This window comes from Corvus moneduloides, chromosome 5, assembly GCF_009650955.1.
Source record: "Corvus moneduloides isolate bCorMon1 chromosome 5, bCorMon1.pri, whole genome shotgun sequence".
Taxonomy (NCBI): Eukaryota; Metazoa; Chordata; class Aves; order Passeriformes; family Corvidae; genus Corvus; species Corvus moneduloides.
The window spans coordinates 41,424,017-41,443,627 of record NC_045480.1 but is presented as its reverse complement, the minus strand read 5'-3'; the positions used below and the strand labels follow the sequence as shown (position 1 = coordinate 41,443,627).

The following is a 19,611-nucleotide window of genomic DNA, read 5'->3' as shown; positions in this document are numbered from 1 at the left end:
TATGAAAGCTGGTGATGTATAGCATATCCTAAGGAAAGATTTGTCTCTGTTCAAAAACCTTCCTGACCTCATGACTGAAGAAGAACAAAATAATGTATTAACAAAAACATGATCACTGCCAAAGAGAAGGAGTTCCTGTAAGGACTGAAACAATAAATCTCATCTGTACTGAACTCCCAGAGGGAGTATGTTGTGTTTCCTCCTGTTCTTTATCAAAGTCCCCAAAATAAGCAGGAATGGGCAGTGACCAGGCACAGTCACCACACACCTTTTTCCATGGAGTAATTAAGGCCTGCCTCAAAGTGAGAGAGCACTCCCTGCCCAGCTGCATAAGGGAGAGCTGACAGCACTACCACCACTACCACCAAGCATGAAACTCCTGGAGATTGCCTCCTTTTTCCTTGCTGTACTCTGTGTTTGCACTGTAGGAGGTAAGTTCTTTGGCTTTTTTGGATAGACTTGTCACATCTCTCAAGTGGCTTGTGAACAAAGCTTAGCTGTCAGTCACTGGGTGCTTTTTTTCATTTCTGCTGCAGTGATTGAAAGACTGTGTGTTGGAGGAGAAGGTACTAACTGGCAGTCGAGTTATATGTGTTCTGTGAAAAACTTTCCTGCCATTGTATTTTTGTGACAGCTTTCTTTCTAAGTGTCATGAAGCTCCTAAATCTGAGAGGAGTTAAAAGCAGAGGTGTATTTACAAAAGTTTTCAGTTCTGTTTTTCTTCTATGCATTAAAGCATTTTTTGTAAAGATGGCTTTAAGGGGGGGAGTTGAATCTGAAAGATTTTGCAATTTTTGCTCTTGCAAATCAGATCCATCCTGATAGATTTCCCTGGCACTATGCCAGCAGTAAGTTTGGCCAAGAATTTCTCTCAGAAATAATCTTAGTTTTGCTCGCAAAGATACAGGGGCTTGCAATATTTATCAAGTGTCAGATAATGAGGGGTGCAAGCCTAGGGGTCATGTGAGTTGCTGGGTGCAATATCTTTTAGGTACAATTCTTAAATGCACATTTTTAATCAAACTTTTGGTGTTCAGGCGGTCACTGAACTGATGTTTGCATTATTCTTCAGCTTGAAAGATCATGCTTTTAAAATAGAATTAACAAGTAAAACCTGAAAGGGTGAGAGAAACTGCAACAAGGGCCAGAGTCTATCATCACCTTTGGCAAAAGATACGTTTAGAGTAAAATCTGCTTTTTGTCTGTACTTTCATTTCGCAGCCTTCTGGGCCAAAACTTCCACAAATGCCTATAGATTTCCTGAAAAGGATCTCTTAATCAGACCTTTAAAAATTGATAATACTAGATTAACTGATCTAAACAAAGTTAATCAACTTTTGCTCAGGTTATGTGTTGAAATCTAGTCTTTTGTGGTATATCTTATGCCATTGCTTGGGCTCACTGCTCTTAGGGAAACAGATCAATAAAGGAGATTAAAAATAAGCTTGTGCCACAGAAAGCACTGCTTTTAAAATTATGTTAAGTAAGTACAAGCCCCAAAAATGTGTTGAAGTACTAGTTATTCTCTGTCTGCTACTCCTAGTAAAAATAGCCTTCCTGTCATTGTCGAAGCTTTAATTTCACAATTTCTGAAAAGCAAAGTGCAGATGCATCAAAAAGAGCGTATTTAACACAACAGTCCATAAAGCTTACCACAAAGCAACATGCAAAGGTGGGAGGAATCCTGCTAATTTTGTACAATCCTTTCTTAAAAAAGGATTTTGCCTCCTCTGCATGATATGAATGTGGCAGAACCAATGACAGTGAATAAGCAGATTTTATGTATGATACATTTGTTCTGAGCAATTTTGGTTCTGCAAAAGTATTTTTTAACACTTGATTGCAAGGTAGATGTAGTAGTGAAATTCTGTTGGTAAATTCACATTAGAAAATTTAGAAAATTTATGGGGAAATTTGGACTATGTCTTTATCTACCTTGTGAAAGTAAAGTTACAAGCTTCCTTCAGGTTACCCCATGCATCAGCTTGTTAAGACAGAAGTGATTTTATTGTCTGTTGTGCAAAGCTGGACCAAAGTATTTGGATTTCCACTTTTTGTGATCTCTAAACTGCTCTGGACATCTGGGCTGTAACAACAGAGTCTTGTAATCTGAAGCTGGGAATTGATGGTCAGGAGACTCACACCAGTCTCCCTTGTGCTCAGTCTCCCTTTTTTGAGCATTGGAGACAGCAACAAGACCTTTCTGCAGTTGTTTTTAGTATTTTAAAATTATGATCAGTAATACTTAGAGAAGGTCAAATCACACCGCAGTGTTTTAATACTCCCTCCCCCAGGTTTTGGAGTAGTTTGCCTTCAAAGCTCACAAAGATAAATGTGTGGGCTTGCAAATTTTTCATATGCCACACACAAGGTGCTTGTCTATCTTTTGTATATCATACAGAAGTGGACTAGGAAATTTCCACTGTGGTTAGTAGAGAACATACCTGGTCTCCTGTAGGGCTTCCAAATTTCATGCTTTTTCTTCAGGTGTATTCTCAGAGTGCCTTTCTATAAAATTTTCTAATTTGTCTTGGGATCTTTCACCCTCAAAAGCCCCTATTGTTTTGGAGGAGTCTGCCCTCTGTCAGCACATTACTGGGGGCTCAGTTATGTACAGATGTGGAGGCTGATAGGCTCCTGACAACTCATTCCTCCTATCTTGACTTTTCTCAACCTTCTGGGAGTTAAATCACATGCTTAAAACAGGAGTTCCTTCATGCTCATCACAAGGTGTTCAGTCCTCCTGGCATATTGCCCTCTATTCTTACCTGTTCCAAAATGTAGCTTGAATAAAAATGCTTTCTGGGTTGGTTCATAGAATTTCCAGCTTTAAACAGACAGCACTGGAATGTGTCAAAAAATACGTCAAATTATAGTAATCAAATACAAATGCTCTTGAATCTGCCTTAGGATGTCATTACTTTTAAAAAACTTTTAAAGGTGAAGTTTGTTCTTCTAAAAGATGGGAGGATAAGCCTTGGCATGTGCTTATAATGTAAGTGCTTAGATGTTGCATCTTCCTGCGCCTTGGTCTTGTACTACAGCGTGGCTGTGGCTGCACAGCACAGCAAACGCCCTCCACAAAGTGCTGGTAGCACAGCGCTGCATCCTTCTCACTCAGGCACCCAGGCTGGCTTCTTGCAGCAATGATGGCAGAGGAGAGTGGGTTGTGCTCCTCCCAGCATCGATCTGGGCGTGTTCAGGCTGTGCACCCGAGCGGGGGAGCTGGAATGTATCACCTTGCGTTGGACACGTCCAGGGGGTGGGTTATTAACGCCCGATTGCTGACCCCTGGTGACAGCTAGAAGTAGCTTTGTCCGAGTGCTCTGTCAAAATTGATGGCACTACAAAAAAACAAGGCTGTTTTTCTTTTTTGAAAGGTAGGAGCAAATCTTGGCATTCAGAGTTTGGTCTAAATGCCCCTGAAGTAATTTGGAGCTGTTCCATTTCACTGTGGATCAGCCCTAAAAGATGTGTTTCCCAACCCCCTTCCTCATTAAGGGGATGCAGTGTAGCATCCCAAGCCTACAGCCCAGCTGATTAATCCTGACTCCCAGGCTGATAGCTTGAGAAAAGTTCCACTGAGCCAGGGCTTCTGTAGTGATTACACACATTTGCAGCTGTCTGAACTCTGCTCTTGTTGATGTAAACTAGAGGAGATGGATAGTCTTTTTCTTTTCCGTCTTCTGTGCTCTCAGCTCATAAGCCTTCAAGTATTTTAAAAATTAATTTTTAAATTTAAATTCTAACTAAACTGTTTTGAGCAGTGAAAGCTTTTAAGAATGGTCTCCCCTCACTCGGGGTTATTATTCATGTATTGTTCTCTGGACAACCAGCAAGGCACAGACTGTCACAGTTGGATCATTGTCTCATTTCTGAAAATTTGAGAAATGTGAATAGGCTTTAGGTAAGACTTTCTTACACCTTTAACTTGCTTGAGCCAAAACTTGGAAAGTCTTGTGAATTTGCCTGTTGTGAAAAAAAAAAATTGTATTTCGTTCTTTTACTGTTCCTAGCAGTTTGCCAAGACTAGCTTTGTCAAAAATCAAATTATAGTGCTGGAGTTTATCATGCCCTTTAATTGAATATTGAATTTTTATTCCTGTACAGATTTTTTGGTTGGTTTTTTTTCCCTGCTGCCACATTCCTTTAATTCATTAGATCTTTTGCATATTGGGCCAGTTTTTGCCTAATGGATTTTAAAGGTGTATTTATTACCGGACAGAAGAAAACTGCATGTTGTAGCCCCAAGCCTGAAAGCAAGTTTACTGCATTTATTGAGGGTAGAAGCAGATGGCTTGATACCTGCTTGGTTATGATTTACAGCCAAAATAAATGGAAACTGAATATGAAGGGCAAGTTGCCTACAGCATTCAGCTCCAAACCTGGGAACACATAATGCCGTATAACATGCCCAAAAAATGGTTGTCTCTTCTGAAAATTTACCAGAATGTTTTCTCTTTTCTTTAGCTGACTCTTTTTATCTGTATTCAAACCTAGAGTTCTTATTAAATGTTTACTAGTTTATAAATTAGGAAAAAAGATCTGCTGAGGTTTGGTTTGGTTTGGTGGTTTTTTTTTTCCTGAATAGGAAAGTACTTTGAATTTGGACTCAGATTGTTTATACATCTGAGTCCTGTGTGGAAAACCTGCAAAAGTACTTGAACTTATATTTTTGTACTGTAATTTGTACTGCAAAATTACAAATTAAAAATAATATTTAAGGAACTCTTAACCTTGGGAAGGGAGTACTTATAACTGGTACTATTCAATAGCCAGACTAAGTTCAACATGTAAAGACAGTAAAATCTCGTGGAAAACTGATTTTTATTTATGGGCCTTATGAAGTGGGGAAGAGGCTGTTGTTGTTTGTAATTTTTGCTACAACAGCTCAAGGAAGACTCTTTAATGGGTTTATTTTGCAATTCTATAAATAGAGAGATAAAGTTGGATTTGTGTGTAGCAGGTGTTATTTCCAAAAACAAGTCAAGAATCAAAGACCTGGCTCCTTTAGAAGACAAGCATCTACTTTTGGTTTCAACTAGCGCTCTAAAAGACGTGTTTCTCTATTAAAATAGGTTTCCCTTTTAAACAGAAGTGTCAAACCCCTGGGTAGCACCATGTCCAGCCCTGCAAGTCACTGTCACGGTTCCAGCAGCTGAGATATCAAGTAGCCATACCTTGGCACTTCTCTTGTGAAAATGGACCCTTGGATGCTCTAACACTGGCATGTGGTATCCGCCAGACCTGCCTGCGATAGGAAGAGGGGTTTGACACAATTTAATATGATGTTATCTCCACACTGCCTTCTGGCCCTACCTCCCCATGCGAGAAGACTGAGCTGATGATCACTTGCTGATATGATGACTTAGAATAAAATTCAGCAAGTGTGATCTGCTGGGGTGTTGTAGAAAGGGGTAGGAAGCTCTCTACTGCCACCCACCCATGGACTAGAGGCTGGCCTGGAAGGGTCCAAATTAATTTTAAAAGACTTTTTTTTCTCAGCAGTCAGAGTAGACAACAACCCCTTTCAGGCCAGACTGACTAGCTGATGGTCCAAAAACGTTATGTTTCAAACTAGAAACAGGGCAAGGATTTTCTGACTGCTTTTATGTGGAAAGTGAATGCTTTCCTTTCGTACAAGTGCAAATTCTATCCGCTTTATCAGTAGATAAGCAGAATAGTTCTACAACTATTTTGAATCCCTTTTTTTTTGTTCAGTGGCAGTAACATGCTCCTGGGTGTTAGCTGCATGTTGTAGATAGCAATGCATCTCAGGTTTCTGAAACCACAGAGCAAGTGGCACATAATTTTGCATCACATTTATCTGCTGTAACCATTCTGCCTTGTCTTATCGCTCTAACAAAATTATGTGTTTTGCTGGGATAGGAGCATTACACCAGCCTTGCTGTCTGAAGATTTCTATAAGATAAGTAATCATTCTAAAAAGCACATTCAGTTTGTCTTAATGCTGTGATTTCTCAGTGTGGTACTTGCTTTGAGGAGTGTCAGTGTAACTTTAGGGTTAAATCAATTAACATGATGGTATTAATGAGATGTTTATGCTTCTTGCAGATTTCTTTTTTCATAATCTTTAACAGGAGATTAATGTTGGGTTTGGGTTTGAGAAATTTGACTATTGAGGCAACAGCTGATAAGAATGGCAAAAGCTTTGGATTTTAGTTGATCTGAGGAAAACAGTGCCAGGAGATTTACTAACCTTCCTGGCCAATTTGAGTTATTTTCCTCTGTAAAATACTTATTTGTTGAGATGTGTTTGCATTGCGTATTAATTACTTGAAGTGATCAGAACCCCATATATTCCTTAAGTTTTTACTACTTTTCCTACTTTTTCTCATACCCATTGTTCTCATGCCAACATTGAGTCTAAGGTTTTATTTGAAATACAGTGTTGATAACTTTTCAAATGTTATTGTATGGGTGCTATCTATCTCAGTGAGAGGACAGCCTGAAATCATCTTTCCTAGACAGATAAATTACTCCTTCTCATCTCAGCACAGGTTATATATCACAACAATATAGATGATGTAAATATAAGTGTTTGCAAACTCATTCAAAGGTTAGAGAAGCAAAAGTATCACCAAATATTTTCAGACAAAATGGCAAAAATAGGTGACAATTACTCTGCAAAGAAATGTGAAATTCAAATCCTTTCCACCCAAATTCCTGGTCTCATGTCCAGTAGAGAGGGACAGCTTTTGACATGATACATGGCTAATTCTTCCATGGCCATTTGAAGTCCACAAAGGCAAAAAATTGAGGGTTTTCTTTACCCAGGAATTATAGACACTCTGAAACTTCTGCCAAGTTGTCAAACCTCATTTGCCCTTGACTCATAAAGATCTTCATTAAGTCAGAAATCTGTGGTGTATTGAAGGAAGTGTTTGGGACCAGTGTGCAGTTCCATTGTAGTTACTCATTCTTGCACAGGACTGTTAAAATCTCTTTCTGAAAACTACTGAATTCTTTGAATTGTGGAGCTTTTTAGACATCCTATGGAGTCTTATTCTGTTTTGACTCTCATCACATAATCCTTGGAAATTGTAGCTACACCAAAGGCTGGCTGCCCAGAAAGACTCTTCCAGCAGAGCAAATTTAGGTTCTATTTAGGAAGGTCCTTTCTTATAAGAGTAGTGTATTAATATATTTGCTGTGATTCAGAAGACAGCAAATGTATTTAAGAAACTGTTGGGCTTGCAACAACTCACTTGTTTCCAACATGCAGCAACAAAAAGGACTTACTGGAGATTTATGCCAAATAACCTAATCCCTGAGATGTGCTAATGACAGCAAGGGAAGGACACAGCACACATATCAGAGGCAGAAAAACCTTCCAGTGCACAATGGTTTTTTGGTTCTCTGCACATTTTACCCTGTCTAATTCAAATGGCTCCAGAGGATTCCATTACATTTGCAAGCCATTCCCTGTGCTAATGGAGCCATGTGGCTGGCATGTCTTAATGCTCTTGAATTTAGGTGAACTAGGCACAATTTATCTTACTGGCTTGGAGACACTTCCTTGTAGTGCACTGTCTGCTTCTTCCCTAATTGCTTTCACCTTGCATTTCTAAGAGCTGGCACAAAATGCTGTTTCCAGATGCAGAAAGTAAAGTGGGGATTGATCATTCACGGGAGAAAAGCTTGAAGAAGAGCAGAAGGGGTTTTGTAGGAATGGAACAGCTTTTTGACAATTGTAATAGTTGTAATTGTCATGGGGAATACAATCACACTAATGGCCAATAAAAGTACAAGGGATGTCTATAGCTGTTCACCTGCATGATATGATCAGCTCCCAGCTCACCATGACTTCCCAGAGCGCCGACTGGGAGCTGGGATTTTGACAGGCCTGAGCGCTCTGAGTGTGGGCCGCTCTGTACCGCTAGGAAGCTGTTTCTCAGAGTGGGAGCTGGCGTGGCCAATGCAGCAGTTCCCGCTGCTCTTTGGTAGGATAAGTCCTCAGTGCTGACACTCTGTTGCAAGTGCTCTTTGTAGTAACAACTTTGTTTTTTAAAAAGGAATACTTTGTGGCAAAAAGGTTGTAAGAAGAGAGTCTCAGTTTTGCATCTGATCTTAGCAGTTGTATCAGATTGGTAGAAATTCAGAATAACGTGAGTGTTCAATCAGCTTGGCAAGATAGAGACAAGGAGATCTTTATCTGCTATATGTGCCAGTTAGAGAAATGAGATATTTTCAAAGTATACCCTTCATCCTTGCATATAAAGTAACTCCAGCAAGACTGTACTTGCTCAGGGCTTGCAAAGGCTGTTTGGGGCCTTCCCTTTGGGATATTCTGTACCGTTTAACCTTTGTTCTAGGCGGAGTGGAAAAGATGAAGAGAGTCTCAATGGGCCATTGAGCATGGAATTACATTAATTATAGAAGCAATTTATAGTGTTTCCACGGAGTTTTCTGACAGGAACTGCTTTTTGATGTTCCAGAGGCTTTCAGAGCTTTGTCAGGAGCAGAGTGACATGGGCGGGTGTGGCTAAAATGGGTGTCTAGGCTGATCCCGGATGTTCTAAAAATAAATTCATCATAGCAGACACTGCTGTGACCCTTTCCTGAATTATACAATTAATCATGCTGATGGAGATGCACTGGGATCACAAACACAGCACAGAGCTATATGACTTTCCTAACTTCTGCAACACATTGCAAAGGGGAGCTACCAACAGACCCGGGCTCAGCTCTGGCTGTTTTAGATTTGCCCTACCCAAACACACTCTTTCTGGGAAACAAAAATAGGCTTGCAAATAGCACGGTGAGGAAAAAGCTGTAAGCACTGCAGTTTTCTCTCTGCCTTCTGGGTGGGGGTGACTTACACCAACACTTTTATTCCTTCCTGTTGCAAGGGAAGGGGCTCTCCTTTATGTCTTTTTCTTGTTCTACTCAGCAATGCACAATATGTATAGAGCTTTCTATGTAAAATTGCACCCACTAAAGACATTTTTCAAATTTATTTAGCTTGACTAACACAAGGGTGAGGGAGGTGGCAGTTCATTTTTTGTACTATAATATAGTCCTTAGAAACTCGTACCTTTTATGTTACACATGGACAAACAAATATATCACAATCAAAGGGTGGCAATCTGGTGGTTTAAATGGCTTTAAAGGGTTTAATTAAAACCTATTAAATAGTTTTAACAGGTTTAAATAAAGAGAATTTCAGAGCTTGGAGCTTTCATTCAAGGCAGGCTGGAGTGCTGATGAGCATGCTGAGCACATTTATTGTTTTATGGAGTGCGAACAATGTACTCATCCACAGTAATAGAGATATCCACCAAGCTTCACGTGAGCAGAAGGCACACTGAGAAAGCTTGTGATTAAAAGCCTTTGATAGGGAGTTTGCACTTCTTCTAAGGCAATAAAACCCCCCTTAAAACTGGCTAGTTAAGTGCCCAGATTTCTATGTCCACACATGCAGAGAGGCAAATCATGCTGTGCTTGGGTCGTTTCAAATACTCAGTAACACGGGGGCACTCATCCAAAGCTTCTCATTAATGTTTTGAGGAGGGGAGCCCTCAGCGGCCTAAGTTGGCTGAGGCTGGTCCTTGGCAGCTGCCTTGTCAATATTTCTCTGTGCAGCAGATCCCTATGCAGGAGCTGTTTGCTGGGTGCTGTGAGCAGGCTTTGTGGGAGCTTTTTGCCTGGGGATTGGTAATTCCCAGGAGCTCTCTGCTAGTGCTTAGTGTTGGGTCATGCCAGCCCCACACGCCTGAGTGAGCAGGAGGAGCTCTGAGGCAGTGCTGGCACCGAAGCTGCATTTCCTGCCTTCTCCCTGGTCCCTGCTGGAAAAATGGTGGCAGCTACCTCCCTTTCCTTCCTCCCCTCAGCTCTTGCTGCTGGCTGCCTCCAGCCCACCCAGTTTATGTTTCCTCTGCAGAAACCAAATCCCACATTACCCCAATTGCTGCTGCCTGTTCCCATGCCATGCAGGAGGAGCCCTGTCCCTGTCTCCTTTCCTAGCTATGGGGCTTTGCATTTATGCTCTCCCTTCCCTAATATCCATCTCTTTCACCTGTTTCCAGGTGCTTTTGCCTTTTAAAGGAAGAGTGTTATGTGTCTGCGGCCCAGGAGCTGCTTCTTCCTGCCTTTGTGTCTTCCCCTATGCTCATGCCTATAAGTTTTTCCCACTCTTTTGCAGCAGGCTGTCTCTGTCGTGTGATACCAGCCTGCAAACCATGACCAGCAGCTACAGTGAAAAAGTAGAAAGTAGACTTTAAATGCAAGATCTCCACATGTAGGATTTTCATAATGTGTTTTTGGTTTGTTGCTGAAGAGAGACGTGACTGAAAGGAAGGTAGCAGCTTGGCAAACCGGAGGTGGTTTCCCACCTCCCTAGGCAGCAGGAATCACAGGCTTTCAGCTGATTGGCATCAGGCAGCAAAGGATGTGGCCTTTCTCCCTGCCTTATCATTTTTAGCATTGCCTGTAGTATCTAAATACATCTCACAGGCGTTCACCTTAACCATGGCCAGTGTAACTTTGTTCAGGGTCTACTTTGTCCCTCCAGCTGCTAATGTAAGATATTCACAGCAGATAAAATCCCAAGGTGGAAAACGGCTTACGTTGCAGGAGGCTGCGTTAAGAGCTTTTGCAGCAGTGCAAAACCATTGTGAGGCCAGGCTGGAAAAACACTGTGCAATTCTGGCTCTTGACGATAGCGAAGTGGCAGTGACCCAGCACGGGGCTGTTACTGGGGACACAGCTTTCCTTTCACCAGGTGCTGTCACAGCCTGAGTGGTTGTGTGCAGGTCCTGTTACAGGCACATCTGAATGCATGCATGAGACATGCCACACTGTGAGTATTGCTTTGCATACTAAAGAGATATGAAAACATGAGTGTTGTGGGGTTTTTTGAGTTTGCTTCAAATTCATGAAGTTTTCAAATGGCTTTGTTTAATTTAATATCCTTCACTACACACTGTTATCAGCTTTGGCCATTTACGGGATTACATCAGAACCTTGATTCCGATTAAAAATCTAGTTGATGTGACTATAGAGGGAAAATCTGAAGTGTGAGTCCTTAAGGATTAAATGCACTAGAAACAGTATTACTTCTATAAAATTAATTCTTCCAGAAGAAAATATCGGGGGGAGTGGAGTGGTATTCCTTTTTTTAAAAAATTTGTCTCTGGAGTGTTTCACTAATAGATTTTTTATTTGTGATCTTCAAATAGCAAGAAAGGAGTTGATGGTTTCAAACAACACTGTTAAAATTGCACTTAAACCTCTTCTAACAGTACATCTGTATTTTTGTTCTTTGGATAATGTATGAACCTTTACACAAAAATGCATTACAAAAGAAAAAAATTTATCTCAGGGTTTAGGGTAAAGGGTCATGCAGCGGAAAGAAAGACAAATGAGTAGTGAAAACCAAAATAAGAGAAGTGCAAGGACTGTACTGGGCCTGGGGAAAGATCAGATAAGAGAACGTAAAAATGAAGCAGCATTAAATGAAAGAGAAAATGTACCAGACAACAGAGCTTAAAGGTAAGAGTAAACAAGTTGTGTACATTGTCAGGCAGCAGCTATTTCTTAGGAACTTTGAGTTCCCAGATCTGTACCAGATTTTCTTACAAGGACAGCTGTCACTTTCTCAACAAAGGACAATTTTGTTTTTTATGAACTATACAGTCTTTACATGGGTACTGCTGGAACAGTGGTTACAGAGGCTCTTTCATGGTCATGAGGGCTAGCAGAATTATCATGGGCTAGAAAGTGATCACTATTTCTGATGGTGTGGAAAAACAGAAATTGAAAAAATTTTGACTTCTCCATGACTTGTGTGTAGTTGCAAAGGCCCAGGGTCATACAAACAACCATAATATAACATCCTGAAAGAGGGTAGGTTTAGATTACATATTAGGAATAAATTTTTTACTAGAATTAGGGCAGAATTAGTCAGGGTGGTGAGGTACTGGAACAGGTTGCCTAGGGAAGCTGAGGATGCTTCATCCCTGGAAGTGTTCAAGACCAGACTGGATGGAGCTCTGAGCAAACTGGTCTAGTGGAAGGTGTCCCTGCCAACAGCAGGGAGGTTGGAACAAGATGATCTTTAAGGTCTCTTCCCACCCAAACCATTCTGTGATTCTATGATAATATATAATAAACAAACATAGTATCAACACCTGTAGATTCTGCTTTATAACCTTGAAGCAAGGAATTATTATGTACAGGTTTCCTTAGGACATGTCTTTGGTAATTGTTCCCAGCTACAGCCTGTAGAGCATTGGTCAGGTTTTGAGTGGGAATATATTACATCCTCATCAGCAAAATGGTTAAAACACCAGCTTCTGGCTGTTATGCCGATAGTTTGACACAGGCACTGGAATACCTGTAGAGTTTACAGTCCAAATTTCCCTTGTCCATTACTTCTCATTCAAAACTTCAGTGGACATAAGTTTATTCCTTTGTCTTGGCTGCAGCTCCTCACCTACTGCTGTTGCTGTGCCTTCCACTGATCCTTTCCTCTCTAGGCTGAGCAAATGCAATTTTTGCAGTCTTTCCTGAGAGGTCATTTTTCTCTAGACTCTTGGTGATTTTTATAGTTCTCCAGTAACTTCCCACCTCCAGGAATCCATACGCTTCTTAACAACATTCTGAAGCTGGACCAAGTTTTTCATCTGAATGGAAGGATTTTAATCACACAGTTTTGTCTATCTAGTGCACTGTCAAGTGAAAGAAATGTCAATCAGGCCATTCCACTTGTTATCTGTAACGATAGTGACTTTCCCATAAAAATAATTTCTTTTCAAAGTTAAATATTGATGCCAAACCAGACAGCACTTAAATTCAGTAATTCATGTAATGAATAGAATCAATATATACTTTGAACAATCTATTAATCTTCAAAAATTGCTTTGGCATTCAATTTTGTGTTATCTGTTTCATGTGGTGTTTTAAACTTCGTAGTTTGTGCCCTGTGGTGTCCTGTAGGGTATAAAAAGAATTACTGATATAATAACATGCAGTCATTCCTTTTTGTTTCCTGTCCTGATTATAGCAATAACAGGCATCTAATTAACACGAGGTCAGAACCTGTTTATCTCTCCAGTGTAAAAGTAAAAATAATAAGAGAGAGAGCTAAGAGCTTGTGAGAACTCTAAGCTCAGATCTTAGAGACTAAAGCCTGCATCAAAAGCTGTAGTTTTAGGACAACTGTGCCTATTGGTCAGTCCTGTCTAAATTCAGGGACCCCTTCTGAATTTAATAGCAGAAAGTAAGTTCAGTGTTTCAGTTCATCCATTTCAAAATCTAAAGACCAATGAATGTACTGTTGCTTTCACTTTAGAACAAATACGCCATTTAAATCTAAGCTAGAAAAGACAATAAATGGAAATTCTGTGAAACTAAAAGAGAAAAAAAACCAACCAAACAAATCACAACAGTTACTCTCTTTTTAGTTTGGTTTTGTGGCCATGTGTCACATGTTCTTAGATCTCTTCTTAATTCCTCCTTATTTTTCCCTGCCACCCTGACCGTCTTACTGTCTCTAGGCCTTTCTGCCCTTCCCTTCTTTTCTTCCTCTCCTTTTACATTTCTCCTGGTTTGTATTTCTTCTTGCCTTATTATCTGCTTTAAGACCTGGTTTGTTCTTTTTTTTCTTTTTGGATGTTACCACCACCATCATCCCTCCTTTACTTAGCCCAGTGTAGTGTCTGAGAACCTTTTAGCTCCATGTGCATTCTCCAGACTCAAGGATGCTGCATCACAGGTTACCTGTGCTCTTTTAGCTGGGTTTATTGCCAGCAAACACAGCAAATAGCAGTGGTTTCTGTGTGGGAGCAATTGCTGAGTAAATTTGGCTACTCCTACATCAGAGTACATCAAGGTGCTCTCATATCAAAGGGATCACTGCATTCAAATTTGCTAAAAAAAATGCAGTTGTAACTTTACTTAGTTGTCCATCATCTGAGGCTGCAGCCGACCTGACATGAGCAGAAAAATGAAGATTTCTGTCCTTTTCTTTGTCTATCAGCAGTCTCTAATGGATGAAAATTATTTTCTCTATCATTTTTAATCTCTTGCTTTTATCCCCCATAGGATTCTCCTTAGTTACAATTTAACATTGCAAAGAAGAGCATAATAAGCCACCAGTTCTATCATTTCTTTTAATCAAACAGTTCCCCCCATCCTGTCAAGTTTTAAACATTCTTATATGTTGCTTTCAACTTATTTTTAAAGTATACTTAATTATTCACCATTTCAAGAAAACAATTAATTCATAAAACTCTATTGTACTCTGTTAATTGAATTTACCTTAGTTTATCTCTAACCTGTGATAAAATCAACCAATAGTGAGTCATAATAAAACTGTGACTTATATTCACATTTTTTTAGTTTTAAGGAAACCTTGGCCTATCAACATGGTTATTAAATGGAACATCTTTAAAGGATGAATAATCTAAATATTGCAATGAGCTTTCTACAAAGTCATGCTGAGTTAGAGGGAGAGTTTTGGGAAGAGTGAGTTTGGGAACGAGCTGATTGGCCAGCTTGTACATTTAGCTGGCATTACAGACATGGTAGATACTGAGGTACGTTAAAACAAAACCATATGAAATGTAGGCACTGTTGAAAAAACATTCTGTTCTACTGCTGTGGCCTTGTGGTGTGGGAGATTACAGGAGCTTTGTCAGCAGCACATAATGAGAATGAAGAGATGGAAAAATGTTCACTGTTTAGGGAAACAAGATTGCCTTTAGGTCTCTCTGGATAAAATTTGTTTTCCAATTATTTCAAGTGTGGGCTATGAAGCATTACTGTGACTGGGTAACTAAATGGCAAGAAAACCTGTATTTTAAATGCAGTGTGCACGAGTCTGTGCATGGTGTGACTGTATTCTGGGGAGTAGAGCTGGGGCAGCAGCAGGCCCATAGAGGACTCATTTAATTTTATATAGGATATGCCCATATCAAACTGGGCCAGCATGTGCTGTGACAAGGCATTATGAAGGCAACAGCATACCTAGAAAAGATGCCCAAGAAAGTAAAACTCACTGGGAAAGGGCTGAGACCTATTACACACATGCAGGTGCCAAGAGGGCACGCTGCTTGGAGAGAAGTTGTAAGGGCTCATTTGGTTAAACCTTAATACATTTCTGCAGAGCCCCTGCAATTGTATTATGTATTTTTTTTTCCAGGTTAGATCTGTGGCTCTTGCAGGCTTCAGGTGATGCTTGTGAAATGTTAATCGGAGCGCAGTACACTGAGCAAAGGGAACAAAACTGACTGTTCTGACTGTTCTCTCAAAAGAGAGAATGCCAGCAGATATTACCATGAATGGAGTCACACAAGAATACTGACATGCTGTCCTGACTCAGTTTAGCATGTCTGTATTACAGCATGCTAATGCAGCCTGACAGGATGTCATGCTTCAAATCTGACAGCACATGCGGATTAGCCGGTGCCATTTTCCTCTCCCATTCAGTTACAGAGCTGATCTATTCCTCCACAAATGTACCTGTACTTGTCTCACAGCCATCTAAAATGGTTGAGAAATGCCTGTTTCTGAGTCAGTGTAGCTTTTTCACCCCCTTCAACACCCCCAACTTCTTTTAGTAGAAAAATATGAATATCCTAGCAATAAGACTGAAAATCTTGCTTGAAGCCAAAACACTTGTTGAGTTATGCTGTTACAACCTTTCAACACAGTAAGAAGAGACAGAAATTACTTTTCCTTTTGTTTGTTGAAGTTTCTTTTTTGGATGATTTATTTGTTTTGTAAGATTGAAGAGGCACCTACTAATGACCTTTTAAGACTGGCATCATTTATGGCAGTAAAATCCCAATAGCTGGAGCACTGTGTTGAGGACAATGGAGAACGTCAGTCATTACTCAATGTGGTGCTTCTCAAGCCATGCTCTGTGAATTCTCCTCTTCCTCTCACATTTAGGGATCAGGGTGATGCTGAAAAGCCTTCCTGAAGTGCTTATACTAGCCAGGGAGCAAGTACAATCTTGTTACTTCAAGACAGGAGAAGAGCTCCTTACTCCAGTGGCCAGTTATTTTAGTTAATCCTCCACCCTGAAGACTCAGAGCAGCTGTGGTTGTACTCAAGGAGAGGAGGAGAGAGCAAAAAACTTTAATTTGCTCCATCTCCCCCTACCAACAAGTCTGGGAGACACCAATGGGAAAACTGCACCGTAGTCCGAGGTGGGAGGCAGCAGCAGATGCTCCCCATTACAGCAGTCAGGGCAAAATGAAGGGATTTAGGATACAGCTTGAAAAGGTTGGTAGCAGTTACATGATTTGGTTGCTTCTGCTAATAAGCTTCTGAACTTGATTTTCCAGGAAGGTCCTTGCTGCTCTCTGGTATTATGACTTTGTAGTGCTAAATAGGTCTGGAATGTGCAGAAGTGACGTGATTCTTTCTGTGTTTCTTTCAGAAGATGGCAATCAAACCACTACTGTCAGTAAAAGCACTTCTGCAGTAAAATCAAAAGCTGGTAAGAGCTCCAATTCGCTGTTATCTGGTGTTCTGAAGATCCTGTTGTCTTTCTAGCTTTCAGCTTTTCCAGCTTCTGGGCAAAATTGGGTGAATTATTTCTTACAGGCTGATTGTAGAGCAATGTATTTCCCTGAGTCTCTAATGAAACTCTGTTGCAAATGAAGGATCGAAGTATCTTGGTATGGAGCCAGTTAATTTAAGCAGGCTACGCTTTTTTGTTTCAGGTGAAAAAGGTTCTGTGAGTTCCTAAACTCTCAAGGAGTGGTTCAAATGAGACCAGAGAGTAATAAATTACCAAAGACTGCCAGTTCAAGAAGACTTAACAGAGAAAATACTTGTTTCAGACATTAAAAATCTGTGTTTCTGGTCTACAACCTCGACTGTCACATTCAATTCTCTTTATTGTGCAGCTTTGTTATGAAATGTATGAAAAATCAATATTGACCATATTTCAATTATGTGAACTCCTTTATTAGTCTGAATGTTGAAGACTACTGCATCCAAGAAGTTATACGTGTGAGAGAAGAAAACATGGACACAGTATTCTATTTTTTTATATGAGTCTGCTGTGGGGCTGAAAGCACTGAGATTATGAAGTATACACTTGAAGTGCTAGTAATGGAGGTGGATAAGATGCAACCAGGTGAAATATGCATGTATTATGTTTGTTACAGCAGAAGATTTAGATCTATTCAAATTGTGTTGCAGTTCTTTTATGGAGTTCTCGAAAACCCTGATGTTTATGTCTGTTTAAAAGACACTTCATAAAGGCCCAACACCTCACAGTGAATTAGCTCTTTGAATGTTTCACTGAAATTTTTCTTGCAGCTTTTTTTCATGGAAGGGAAAGCAGTGTTGGTATTTATGCCACTATGAGAAAAGCATTAGAAACCCAGTATGAGATTAAAGCAATTTGTGAGTGTGGAACAAGGGGGAGGCATTCCTTGAGGCATTGCTATTCTAGGTGAACAGCCAGAAAACTGAGAGCAGAGAAAGAGAGTATGAGTTATATTTTAAAAGTTCCAGTGTGAATGTTGCATTTAGAAGTACTTAAGTCATATGAGAGAAAATTACATGTAATGCTTTATTCCTGTTCCTTCATGTATGCCATCCATTAAAAATGCTAGAAAGGGTAGTAGGTAGGTAGAGGTACTAGTTGTCAGGTATTTACATGAGCCTCTGTAGCTCACAGTAGCACTTCCTGTTTGCCTTAGATTACAGAATTGAAAACTCAACTCTTAAATTGGTTCATTATGGGGTTTTTTAGTCCAGATTCCCTGGCTGTAATTTGGTAAGTCCATTCCTTTGAGCAAGTGCCAGGGGTACATGGAACCTGCAGGATGCCATCCATACACAGCAAGACAAGGTGATTTAAACCTTGCTATTGCTTTAGTGATGTTTGGGCAATTCTGCTCCCATCTGTCCATATCAGCAGTGTCTGGAAAGGGATCCCTGCTGCCTGCAGGAGCCCTTTCCCCTCCTCCAAGTCTCACTTCTCTTGAAGAGAGAAACAGGAGCCACCATACAAAGGGCACCGAGTTCACCCCAAGGAATATAATTTACTAGAGAATACTATTCATATCACCCACAATGTCCTAAGCATTACTGTACTCCAAAGAGGAAGGCCTGCTGGGTGCTCCTTTTTCCCCAGAAATCTGAGTGCAGAGGAAGAAGGTCTAGGAAAGCTGGCCAATGAAGAAGACTCAAATGTGTCTCAGGGTGGGCAAGCACAGGAAAAAATTGCCCAAACACTAGTGGAGTCTGTTCCCCTTCATCTCTTTACCTGTGATCTATAAGCTGTATTCCCACGTGTCACTCACACTTCTTCATGGAGATTTTACATCCCTTCTCCTGCTAAACAGGTATGCAGCAAAGTGCTGCTCAGAGGGGTAGTCTAGCAGCACAGTGAACCCATCCATCCACACCAGGCTCCTTTCCCCTCACTTCTTCCCTTAGAAGTCACACCAAGCACCTCTATATAACCCCCAAAGATCATGTGCCTCTCCTTTAGGGGCTGGCTGGAAGGTACAGTGGCTACCTTTCAGTAGGCAACTTGCAGATTGTTCACAGGCCAAATCAACCCTTTCAATCGTCTTCCAAAATATGTGGGTAATAAAGCTCTGTAAGGGCCAGCCTTTAAACAGGAATTCACTGCCTTGGTAAGAGAACACAGCTAGAAGGGTGTGATTTTTGTTTTAGGCATGATAAAATAAATCAATAATGATGTGAATGCCTTTCTTGCAGTAGTGGATCCTGTGAATACGACAGCTTCACAGGCAACATCATTGACAGCGTCAGTGCTGGCAGCAAGTTCAACCAGAGCTGCAAGTGAAACCATCACAAGCAGTAAGTGAAAATCTCCAAGTTAACTGATGCTGTTCTAGTGATCATTGAGGAAATTAAGCAGGAATGTCTCTTGGTTTGGGAATTTGTTTTACAGAGAGTGAACTCTTTGGTGAAACCTTGCAGATGTGTGCAGGAGCTTCTGTTTGGTCAGTCTTAAAGGAAGCTCCAAGCTACGCCTTCCAACTGCATTATCACAGGCTTGTCTTCAGTGGGATGACCCACCTATGGGACAGGGAGTGGCTTTTTCTGCAGTGAAGGGGACCCTGCCCCTGTTATTCTTGAATTTAAATTAAATATCGTTTTGATAATTTAAAATCAGGCTGCAAGCAGGGCAGTTAGGTGTGTTTTATGTGTGTTTACAAAATTGAGGAAATAAATTGAATGTCTTTCCTATGTTAGACTCCACGCCTCCTTCAACTGATGCTACAAAACAAGCAACACAAGGTACAACAGCACGACCACCAGTGGTGACTTCAGCAGCAAATACAAGTTTCAGCACAGCAAACAGTAAGTGATGATTTCATTGAGCCATTTCTGATTCATTCTATGCTACATTTCTGTAGAACTGCGAAACAGTAAAAGGAGGTCAAAAAGAGAGTAGCTTGGTGATTGGTGATTTGGATTTGGTGATTTGGGGAAGCAGAGCTATTCATCCTACCATATTATATATCTTTAATGAATCTTGCCCTAGAATCCCCCACAAAGAAAGTTACACCTTTAATTTGTAATGGAGGTGGTCTGAAGCCATTACACTGGATTTTGATCTCCCTGTAATTGAGAGAGATGTATTTG

At 40.5% G+C, this 19,611-nt stretch overlaps 1 protein-coding gene across 3 annotated transcripts in view; it reads left to right on the top strand.

Annotated features, from left to right (window-relative positions):
* The first annotated feature begins 245 nt into the window (after nt 1–245).
* The window catches only part of EMCN (endomucin), a 55,245-nt gene continuing 35,879 nt past the window's right edge, over nt 246–19,611 (top strand). The window contains exons 1-4 of one of the 3 annotated variants that reach the window (XM_032109615.1): nt 246–431; nt 16,412–16,471; nt 18,718–18,819; nt 19,219–19,326. In XM_032109615.1, coding sequence (XP_031965506.1) covers nt 371–431; nt 16,412–16,471; nt 18,718–18,819; nt 19,219–19,326 — 331 coding nt within the window. In that variant the 5' untranslated portion in view covers nt 246–370. Of the gene's footprint in view, nt 432–16,411; nt 16,472–18,716; nt 18,820–19,218; nt 19,327–19,611 lie in introns of all 3 variants that reach the window. The other 2 variants (XM_032109614.1, XM_032109613.1) reach the window with 2 other exon arrangements.